The sequence below is a fragment of the Seriola lalandi genome, unplaced genomic scaffold (genome assembly GCF_002814215.2).
Source record: "Seriola lalandi dorsalis isolate HSWRI2012SDOR001 ecotype SW California unplaced genomic scaffold, Sedor1 jcf7180002054945, whole genome shotgun sequence".
NCBI classification, from domain to species: Eukaryota; Metazoa; Chordata; class Actinopteri; order Carangiformes; family Carangidae; genus Seriola; species Seriola lalandi.
Genome location: NW_019525496.1, coordinates 196065 through 206767, shown reverse-complemented (window position 1 = coordinate 206767; position 10703 = coordinate 196065). Strand labels below are relative to the sequence as shown.

The window sequence follows — 10703 nt, the reverse complement described above, 5'->3', positions numbered from 1 at the left end:
GGGGGGGGGGCACTACTGACAACTCTTCTTCTTCTCTTTCCTCCTCTTCTTCTTCTTTTTCCGTTGTTTCCCACGCCGCTCGGACTCACGCGGACACGCTCGTTTCGTCTCTCCGCTTCTTTTTCCGCCGTTTCTCCTCAGAACAGAGACCGACTCCGTTTACCGAGCAGCTGCTGACGTCACAGGGGGCGAGAGACTTTAGGAGGAAACAGGAGAGAGAGAGGGAGAAAGAGATAGAGAGACGGAGAGAGAGACACAGGGAGAGAGAGACCTTTCTATTCTATAAAATGATTTGATTTTTTTTAAAACTTTATTTTGATTCTTTATTTTTATTATTGTATCATCTTATGTTTGACTTTTATCAAATTTATATTTCAACGTATTAAAATATGACAGAAAAAATAAATGATACATGAAACCTAAAAAATATAATGTAAATTAAATAATTTAAAAAAACAAACATTTTACTCCATACACGAATGAATCAGATATTTTTAATATATAAACATACACATTTTACTATTTTGAGTATTTCATGTGTTAAACTTATATGTTCAGAGGATGTTTATATGTCATAATATATTTGACATATTCAACATCACTCTATATACGTATATTACATTTTTGTATTACGTCTCTGCTTCTGGTACCTTTGATTTTTATATTTAATTTTTATATCATTTCATGTTTTTCATACAATGTTCATTTAAATTTAATCTGTTTAATATTTTATTTTTTTCATTTACAACAAAAATTTCAATCATTTTTGTTTTTTTGTAAATTGTGTCTGTACAATATCTTCTGTATATATTTTATTTCAAACTAACAAGGCACAAATGTAGTTATTTTTATTTGTTCTTTATATTGCTTTTTTTATTTTCCATATATTTTTAATGTCACATTATTTCCATCACTGTAGTTGTATTTTCTCTTTTAATTCAGTAATTTATTTAATTTTCATTAATGACATTGTATTTATTTATTTCACTAATGTGACCATTAAAATATCATGCATTTTATTTCCTGATAATTGAAAATGCTGAGCTTCTCTTCACTCATGTCTTCACTGTAATCTCAGTGCTGCCCTCTGCTGGTCGCTCAGCTCTCGAAGAACACACATCTGTGTGTCAGTGGAAAGAATCCTGGTCAGTGAACTCACCAGAGATTTTCAAAATCAAACTACTTCCTGTGAGCTGCAGCAGAAGAGTCACAATGTTCACACCAGGTCAGAAAGAACAGTTTTATTTCATGTTATCATCATCATCATCATCATCATCATCATCATCATCATCACTGTGGCTACATCTCAGTAAGAGAAGAAGTCAACACTGTTCTTCAGGTGTAAATGAAGCTGAACAAACAGAAACAATCTGGGTTTGTGTTTAAATTAAAAAACACAAGTTTGCAGATGTGTCGTGTGAGTGAGTGAGTGAGTGAGTGAGTGAGTGAGTGAGTGAGTGAGTGAGGGAGTGAGTGAGTGTTAATAAGACAGTGTGACTCTGTCTGCGTGGACCTTTAAATGAACACTGCTCTGAAACAAAGTGCTGCATTCAGTCCTTTGTTGCTCTCTGCTGTCGTCTGCAGGACACACTCAAGAACAGCAGCCCAACCCAGGAGAGAGGATACTACTTCTACTGATCAATAATAATAATAATAATAATAATAATAATAATAAATAATAATAAAGACAATTGAAAGAAAAATCCATAGAAAACAGAAACTAAAGTAAAATAAAATGGATGAAATGATTGAAATTGATTTCACGAAACTAGAATGAGGAGTAGATTTTTGTTGATTTGTTTGTTTTCAAATGTACAGTTGGTGAAATACACCACATGGCCAAAAGTAGTAGTAGTGCAGGGAAGAAAACTAGAGAGGTTTGTTTTTTACCTTTCCTGTGTTAGCATGACATGAAGCAGCTGACTGGTCTGAACAGAGCCCTGACCTCCACTACACAGACAAGTTTAAAACAGTGCACAGATGAAGTCCTACAGCTGTCCCACATCTTAATGCTGGGCTCATAAGTCTGTTTGTTTAGATGAATGAAACATGTCTGAATGAGCTAGAAGAAAATTAACTCATGTTGCAAACTGGATTAGCCAACATCAGAAACCAGAAAACACCCAAGGATGCTCAGAGGTCCACGTACTTTTAGACATGTAATATAAAGGTGTCAAAGGCCTGGAGACAGTTTGTTTTCTCTTTGTCTTACCAGGGTAAAAGCAGAGTCTACAGAGAGGAAACACTGGTGTCTACTGTCAATCATCATCAACATCCAAATGTTCCAGGTAGTTAAAAGTCCCACCCCCAACTCTATCCAGCTCTCAGGTAGTTGAAGAGGGCAGTGAGACCCCCCTCCAGCACCTCCTTCACAGGCTTCAGCAGCGGGTTGTGGACGATGTGGAGTCCTTTATCCAGAGGATGACATGCTAACTTCTCCAGACGGGACAACTGGTGCATCTCCTGAACACACCACCATCATCATCATAATCAGCATCTTCATCATCACCATCATTACCATCTTCATCACCATCATCATCACCACCATCATTACCATCTTCAACATCATCACCATCTTCATCATCATCACCACCATCATCATCATGATGATGATCATCATCACCATCTTCATCATCCTCATCCTCATTTTCTTCATCATCATCATCACCATCTTCTTTACCATCATCATCATCATCACCATCATCATCATCACCATCATGACCATCATCACCATCATCACCATCATCATGACCATCATCACAATCTTCATCATCATCACCATCATCACCATCATTACTATCTTCATCACCACCATCTTCATCATCATCACCATCATCATCACCATCAACATCATCACCATCACAATCATCACCATCATCAGACGTTTTTCAAACAGATCAATGAATTTGTTCTTTACCTGTGGAACATCTTTTATGTCATTAAAGTCCAGGTTCAGCAACTCCAACCTAGATCACATCAAATCAGATCAAATCATCAAATCAGATCATATCAGTTGTTTACTGTTGCTGTCTGCAGTGTCCAATCCTGTGGTTTGCTGATGTGTGGGGGCTGGCTGCTGTGTTTACCTGGTGAGGTCTTGCTCTGGTGTAAGGCACAGGTCATGTTACCTGATGAAGGAGTGGTTAGCTGTGGAACTGTGGCTGTCTGGTGAGGTGAAGTTACCTAGTGAGGTGCGGTGAGGTTACCTGTTGTGGTGAGGTTAACTGGTGAGGTGAAGTTACCTGATGAATTGAGGTTATCTGGTGAGGTGAGATTACCTGGTGTGGTTAGGTTACCTGGTGAGGTGAGGTTACCTGATGAAGTGAGGCTACCTGGTGATGTGAGGTTACCTGGTTAAGTGAGGTTACCTGGTAAGGTGAGGTTACCTGGTGAGGCAGCAGAGAGCCTTGGGAAGCGAGTGGAGGCTGTTTCCCTCCACGATGAGGATCTGGAGCTCCACCAGAGCCTGGATGTTCTCTGCTAGGTTCTCCAGACGGTTACAGGCCAGGTGGAGGAACACCTGCAGGGACAGAGGAGATGACAGTCAGGTGAAAGGGAGGTGATGCATCAAACAAACCAACCAATAAGCCTCTGGTTACAGGATCCTGGTCACCTCCTGGTGGAGAAGCCTGGTTCAATACTTGACCTTCACTAAAGTTCTCTGTGAACGTACCAGAGCCTTCATGTTGTAGACGCAGCCCGGGATATGAGCAATGTGGTTGTGGCTGAGGTTTAGTTTCCTCAGTCTGGTCAGACTGGACAGAGAAGCAGGCAGTGAGGACAGCTGGTTGTTGGCTAAACTCAGGACCTGTTAGAGGGAGGAACAGAAGGAACAGAAGGAACAGAAGGAAGAATAGGAGCTGAAGGAACAGTAGGAACAGAAGGAACAATAGGAACAGAAGGAAGAATAGGAGCAGAAGGAACAGTAGGAACAGAAGGAACAATAGGAACAGAAGGAACAGAAGGAACAGAAGGAAGAATAGGAACAGAAGGAACAGTAGGAACAGAAGGAAGAATAGGAACAGAAGGAACAGTAGGAACAGAAGGAAGAATAGGAGCAGAAGGAACAGTAGGAACAGAAGGAAGAATAGGAGCAGTATAAACAGAAGGAAGAATAGGAGCAGTAGGAACAGTAGGAACAGAAGGAAGAATAGGAACAGAAGGAAGAATAGGAGCAGAAGGAACAGTAGGAACAGAAGGAACAATAGGAACAGAAGGAACAGTAGGAACAGAAGGAACAATAGGAACAGAAGGAACAGAAGGAACAGAAGGAAGAATAGGAACAGAAGGAACAGTAGGAGCAGAAGGAACAATAGGAGCAGTAGGAACAGAAGGAAGAATAGGAGCAGAAGGAACAGTAGGAACAGAAGGAAGAATAGGAACAGAAGGAACAGTAGGAACAGAAGGAACAATAGGAACAGAAGGAAGAATAGGAGCAGAAGGAACAGTAGGAACAGAAGGAACAATAGGAACAGAAGGAACAGAAGGAACAGAAGGAAGAATAGGAACAGAAGGAACAGTAGGAACAGAAGGAACAATAGGAACAGAAGGAACAGAAGGAACAGAAGGAAGAATAGGAACAGAAGGAACAATAGGAGCAGAAGGAACAGTAGGAACAGAAGGAACAATAGGAACAGAAGGAACAGAAGGAACAGTAGGAACAGTAGGAACAGAAGGAAGAATAGGAGCAGAAGGAACAGTAGGAACAGAAGGAAGAATAGGAGCAATATGAACAGAAGGAAGAATAGGAGCAGAAGGAACAGTAGGAGCAATATGAACAGAAGGAACAGTAGGAGCAGTATAAACAGAAGGAAGAATAGGAGCAGAAGGAGCAGTAGGAACAGAAGGAACAATAGGAGCAATATGAACAGAAGGAACAGTAGGAGCAGAAGGAACAGAAGGAACAGAAGGAAGAATAGGAGCAGAAGGAAGAATAGGAACAGAAGGAAGAATAGGAGCAGAAGGAGCAGTAGGACAGAAGGAACAATAGGAGCAGTATAAACAGAAGGAAGAATAGGAGCAGAAGGAACAGAAGGAAGAATAGGAGCAGAAGGAACAATAGGACAGAAGGAACAATAGGAGCAGTATAAACAGAAGGAAGAATAGGAGCAGAAGGAACAGAAGGAAGAATAGGAGCAGAAGGAACAATAGGACAGAAGGAACAATAGGAGCAGTATAAACAGAAGGAAGAATAGGAGCAGAAGGAACAGAAGGAAGAATAGGAGCAGAAGGAACAATAGGACAGAAGGAACAATAGGAGCAGTATAAACAGAAGGAAGAATAGGAGCAGAAGGAACAGAAGGAAGAATAGGAGCAGAAGGAACAGAAGGAAGAATAGGAGCAGAAGGAGCAGAAGGAACAGAAGGAACAATAGGAGCAATATGAACAGAAGGAAGAATAGGAGCAGAAGGAGCAGAAGGAACAGAAGGAAGAATAGGAGCAATATGAACAGAAGGAAGAATAGGAGCAGAAGGAGCAGAAGGAACAGAAGGAACAGTAGGAACAGAAGGAACAATAGGAGCAATATGAACGGAAGGAACAGTAGGAGCAGTAGGAAAAGAAGGAAGAATAGGAGCAGAAGGAGCAGAAGGAGCAGAAGGACAGAAGGAACAATAGGAGCAGTATAAACAGAAGGAACAATAGGAACAGAAGGAAGAATAGGAGCAGAAGGACAGTAGGAACAGAAAGAAGAATAGGAGCAGAAGGAACAGAAGGAACAGAAGGAACAGTAGGAACAGAAGGAACAATAGGAGCAATATGAACAGAAGGAACAGTAGGAGCAGTAGGAAAAGAAGGAAGAATAGGAGCAGAAGGAGCAGAAGGAGCAGAAGGAACAATAGGAGCAATATGAACAGAAGGAACAGTAGGAGCAGTAGGAACAGAAGGAACAGTAGGAGCAGAAGGAGCAGAAGGAACAGAAGGAACAATAAGAGCAATATGAACAGAAGGAACAGTAGGAGCAGAAGGAGCAGAAGGAACAGAAGGAAGAATAGGAACAGAAGGAAGAATAGGAGCAGAAGGAACAATAGGAGCAGTAGGAAAAGAAGGAAGAATAGGAACAGAAGGAAGAATAGGAGCAGAAGGAACAAAAGGAAGAATATGAGCAGAAGGAGCAGAAGGAACTGAAGGAACAGTAGGAACAGAAGGAACAATAGGAGCAATATGAACAGAAGGAAGAATAGGAGCAGAAGGAACAGAAGGAACAGAAGGAACAGTAGGAACAGAAGGAACAATAGGAGCAATATGAACAGAAGGAAGAATAGGAGCAGAAGGAACAGAAGGAACAGAAGGAACAGTAGGAACAGAAGGAACAATAGGAGCAATATGAACAGAAGGAACAGTAGGAGCAGTAGGAAAAGAAGGAAGAATAGGAGCAGAAGGAGCAGAAGGAGCAGAAGGAGCAGAAGGACAGAAGGAACAATAGGAGCAGTATAAACAGAAGGAACAATAGGAGCAGAAGGACAGTAGGAACAGAAAGAAGAATAGGAGCAGAAGGACAGTAGGAACAAACAGTAGGAGCAGCAGGAGCAGTAGGAACCATAGTAGAAGTACTTTGAGCAGTACTTGTACCTCCAGTTGTGTACAGGCTCCCAGCTCCTCAGGAACTTCAGTCAGTCTGTTTCTGTAGGCAAATAAAACTCTGAGTCTCCTCAGATGCCCGATCTCTGCCGGCAGGCTGCTCAGCTGCAACAACACAACATAGAACAACAATAACAACACAACAACACAACAACACAACAGTAACAAACCAACACAACAACAACACCACCACCACAACAATATGACAACAGTGACACAACACAACAACACAACAACAATAATGTAACAACACAACACCAACACAACAGTACAACAACAACAGCAAAAACACGATGAGACAACGATACATCAATAACACCACAACAACACAAAACCAACACAATACAACAATAATAACACAACAGAACAACAACAACAACAATCCAGCAATAAGACAACAAGTTCAGCAGCAGGAGAGAGGAGTGAACAGTTTCTAAATGATAAAACTGTAGTAAAATCACTGCTATAACTATAATATAAATATATATTTCAGATGTTTTAAATGTCAGTTTGTTTCGTAACTACGTTCTGTAAAAGAACACTGAATGACACTGAGGCTGTGATGAGCAGAGTGGCCTGTGGGGGGTGCTGGCAGCTCTTTATTGTTGTTTGTCAACTGAAGGTTGAAAGAGGGAGGAAGGTGAAGAGAGGACAGGGGACAGAGACTGGATCCTGGTGGATTAGAAGGGGGGATTATAACCTTTATTTATCCAGGAGACACAGCAGCTGCTTGGGGGGGGGGGGTTCTGCCTTGCTCATTGGCACACTGACAGACTTGTACCTTAGCCTCTAAAGACGAGGAATTTAAAGGGTCATTCCACTGATTGTACACATAAAGGTCCTTCTCAGCCTTCAGAATAACCCTGACTAACTGCATTATGGGAAATGTAGACCTTCACCAAAGAGCTTTTGTTGCTGAAACCAGACCACAGACAGGATGCTGAAATCCTGGTCTTCCTCTCCATCCATCCATCCATCCATCCATCCATCTATCTCTCTACTGCATTGAAACAAACAGAACTTTTGGAATAAAGATGAAGTCCAGGGAAAGATTCACAGGTGTTTACAGAAGGACAGGTGTTTACCTGGTTGCCCCACAGGTTGAGGACCACCAGGTTGGAGAGCAGGGACAGCTGAGGAGGAAGGACCTTCAGACTGTTGAGAGACAGATTCAGTTTCTCCAATTCCAACAGCTCCCACAGTTCATCTGGGACATCCTGAACAACAGCAATGAAGAAGAATGAGCAAGAAAGCAGGAAGTGAGGTCACAGTAAGGTCACATTGAGAGCTGCTGCTGCTTCCTACTTAGGCCTGGACGCAGCAAGAAGCTTCAGAGTGTTGGTGACGTACTGAGTCTTACAGAGCTAAATAGCTGTACAGCTAACTGCTAACAAGCTAGCCTGCCTGTGGCTAGCACTAGCTCAGTCACTAAAGGGACAGTTAGCTCCCTCTGTGTGTGACTGTCGTGAACCATGTCTCAGGACTCATACCTTCAGTCCTCGGCGAGCCAGACTCAGGACTTTGTATCCAAACTGTTTGACGGTGAATCGTCTGATTCTGTCGGCTGACGTCAGACTGTCCTCCCTCCCTGCGCTCCTCTTCTCCTCCTTAGCTTCCTTCTTACACACTGCTCCTCCCATCCCTCCCTCCTCTTGTCTTTCTCCAAATCAGGAGACACCTCTTGTTTCTGTTCTCAGAGACAGAGACAAAAGTCTCCTGTCCAGACCGGTTTCTGCTGGATTTTACTGTCCAGGTAGAATCCAGAGTCCAGATGGAGGTCAACTGTCCAGAGAGATATCACAGGCTCCAAATAAATGGACTGTGTAGACACAACTCCTTCATGTTCTTCTGCTGTCTGTCCAGATGTTGTTCCATCGTCCAGATGTTGTCCTGGTGTTACTCCAGTGTCTCCACTCTGGGACCAGGACTCTGACTTAGCTCAGCAGGTTAGAACCAGACTCAGTTTCTTCAGCTGTTCGTCTCAGGTCTCCAGCTGTCGAGTAGAGAACAGTGTATTTCCTCAAAAAGATCAAAACCATTTAACTCAAACATGTTCAAAGTCTGGACAGTTTCCTGCCTCCTTAAACCTGCACACAAACAAACAAACAAACAAACAAATAAACAAACAAACAAACAAACAAACAAACAAACAGAGAGACTCTCACCTAACAAATCATCTGTCCTCTAAGAGACATAGAGACATGTCCAGTCCTGAAGGTTGAAGTTCATTTCAGGTGTAAACCAGGAGTCACCTGATCAGCTGATTGATCAGCTGACTAATCAGCTGACTGAGTGATCAATCAGCTCACTGTGATTCTAACAGACTGTCTGATGGACTGTTCAGACAGAGAAGAAGAAACTCTAAGGGCGAGCACCGACAGACAGAGAGACACACACACACAAACACACACACACACAGCTGCTGCTGTCAGTCAGTCTAACCCACTGTCTGAATCTACCTCCCTGATCCTCTACACTGGGGTAAAACATGCAGAGGGTCTGAGTTCAGACCTCAGACCTGAAGACCTCAGGTCAAAACCAGACGAGGGTCTCTCAGTACAAGGTCCATAAGTTCAGACTGGTCCAGTTCATCTCAGAGTCCAAAGTCCTGAGGATGGGAGGACACGATCAGCTGGTTTCAGACTGACAACAGCAGCTTCAACACCTGGACACAACACTTGTTCCTGCCTGTGGACAGTGAGGAGCAGACGTCCGTTTCAGTGTTTTCTCTGTTCCGTCCAATCACCCCCCCCACCACCACCACCACCCTCTGCCCCTGCAGAGACACTTTCTCTTTAGAGAAATATAAACACGTGTCATCAGCAGACAGACAGGTTAATGCAGTTCAGGACCACATCCTACAGACCACAACAGCTCTGTGATACTGGACCTGGGGTGTGTGTGTGTGTGAGAGAGAGAGAGTGTAGAGTTACACATCCAGAGGAGGTGAATGTAGCACCTTCTAATTTCAGTCTAATAATAACTGAGACACAGCTGCAGCTTCACTCTATAACTTCCTGATACTGAAGCTGCGACTCAAACAAACACAAGGTGAACTTATAAATATATAAACAAACATATGAATTACATATAAACTGTGTATGATCAGTGTCTGTCACATGGAAACAGTTAGAGCTGGAGGGAACTTCAGAATAAGATATAATATATACGCTGATGAGAAGACGTCTTTGCAGCTTCCTTCCTTTGACACTCATTTTGGCATGTTTGTCGTGAGCTGTAGCTCTGTATGAACAAAGAAAAAGTTCTGATGAGAAAAATTAGTTTTATTCTGAAAGTCGCCACTGCAGAAAGGAAAAGGAAGTGAAAAAAACAGTCATATAAGTTTTGTGTTAGATAAAGAGGTTGTGTTGAATGTTGTCAGTCTCAGCAGCACCACCTGCTGACCAAAATAGAAACTGACAGCTGATTCGGCTGGAGTGAAACTGAGGTCAGGGCTGATTTGATCTGATCTGATCTGATCTGCCACCTCACACTCACTCAGGTTAATCAATGATATGACTGATATCAGAGGGGGAGGAGACTCACCTGTGTCTGGAGGTAACCTGGTACCATTCACTCCAGAGCTGCTGTTTAAATCAGCTGGTCTGGTCTGCATTTTGTGTCTTAGTTAGCAATTAATACGTTTTTAAATCCCTGACTTTACATTAATTCTGTACTACCAGGCTTTGTGAATGTTTGCTCTCAGGGACTCACTTCAAAGTCATGGCCTCAGCTCTGAGGTCCAATCCCTCCCATCTGAGATAGCTGGACCTGAGGGGAAGCAAGCTGCAGGATTCAGGAGTGAAGGATCTGTGTGGTGGACTGGAGATTCCAGACTATAGTCTGGAGACTCTGGGGCCAGACATCACCTAACTAGCTCTTTGATGATATATATCAAGTAATTAAAATTTAAAGAGGGAAATATGATGCTGGTTTACACCAAGACTGAATCCAAATGTCCTGTTGTAGTTGTAGGTGTAGCTGTAGTTGTAGCATTGATGTACAGTGGGGCAAAAAAGTATTTAGTCAGCCACCAATTGTGCAAGTTCTCCCACTTAAAAAGATGAGAGGCCTGTAATTTTCATCATAGGTATACCTCAACTATGAGAGACAAAATGAGAAAA

At 42.5% G+C, this 10703-nt stretch overlaps 2 protein-coding genes across 8 annotated transcripts in view; both read right to left on the bottom strand.

The window, feature by feature from the left end:
• Positions 1-1237: 1237 nt before the first annotated feature.
• On the bottom strand, positions 1238-9171 carry lrrc30a (leucine rich repeat containing 30a). Of its 3 annotated transcripts, XM_023394155.2 has the most exons (8): positions 8745-9171; positions 8070-8572; positions 7665-7796; positions 6571-6684; positions 3674-3808; positions 3387-3520; positions 2918-2966; positions 1239-2463 (listed from the first exon to the last, which is right to left on the bottom strand). In XM_023394155.2, exons 2-8 carry the CDS (start codon positions 8217-8219, stop codon positions 2314-2316), a joined length of 864 nt encoding a protein of 287 aa, XP_023249923.1. In that variant the 5' UTR covers positions 8220-8572; positions 8745-9171; the 3' UTR covers positions 1239-2313. The 3 variants fall into 3 exon arrangements, with proteins under 3 accessions (XP_087026438.1, XP_023249923.1, XP_087026439.1); XM_087170312.1 differs by lacking the exon at positions 3674-3808 and having other exon boundaries at positions 1238-2463; XM_087170313.1 differs by lacking the exon at positions 2918-2966 and having other exon boundaries at positions 2329-2463.
• A 183-nt stretch (positions 9172-9354) lies between these two features.
• Positions 9355-10703, bottom strand: part of sycp2l (synaptonemal complex protein 2-like) — a 17915-nt gene continuing 16566 nt past the window's right edge. For 2 of the 5 annotated variants that reach the window (XM_087170310.1, XM_087170311.1), the window contains exon 25: positions 9355-9822. In XM_087170310.1, the coding sequence (XP_087026436.1) occupies positions 9582-9822 (241 nt within the window). In that variant the 3' untranslated portion in view covers positions 9355-9581. The remainder of the gene's footprint in view (positions 9823-10703) is intronic. The other 3 variants (XM_087170309.1, XM_087170307.1, XM_087170308.1) reach the window with 3 other exon arrangements.

Coding starts and splice junctions, on each gene's coding strand:
- lrrc30a (XM_023394155.2), bottom strand. CDS start 8,219: ATGGGAGGAGCAGTGTGTAAGAAGGAAGCTAAGGAGGAGAAGAGGAGC. Junction 6,685..7,664: donor TCAACCTGTGGGGCAACCAG/GTAAACACCTGT, acceptor GTGTTGTTGCAG/CTGAGCAGCCTGCCGGCAGA. Junction 3,521..3,673: donor TCTACAACATGAAGGCTCTG/GTACGTTCACAG, acceptor CTGTCCCTGCAG/GTGTTCCTCCACCTGGCCTG.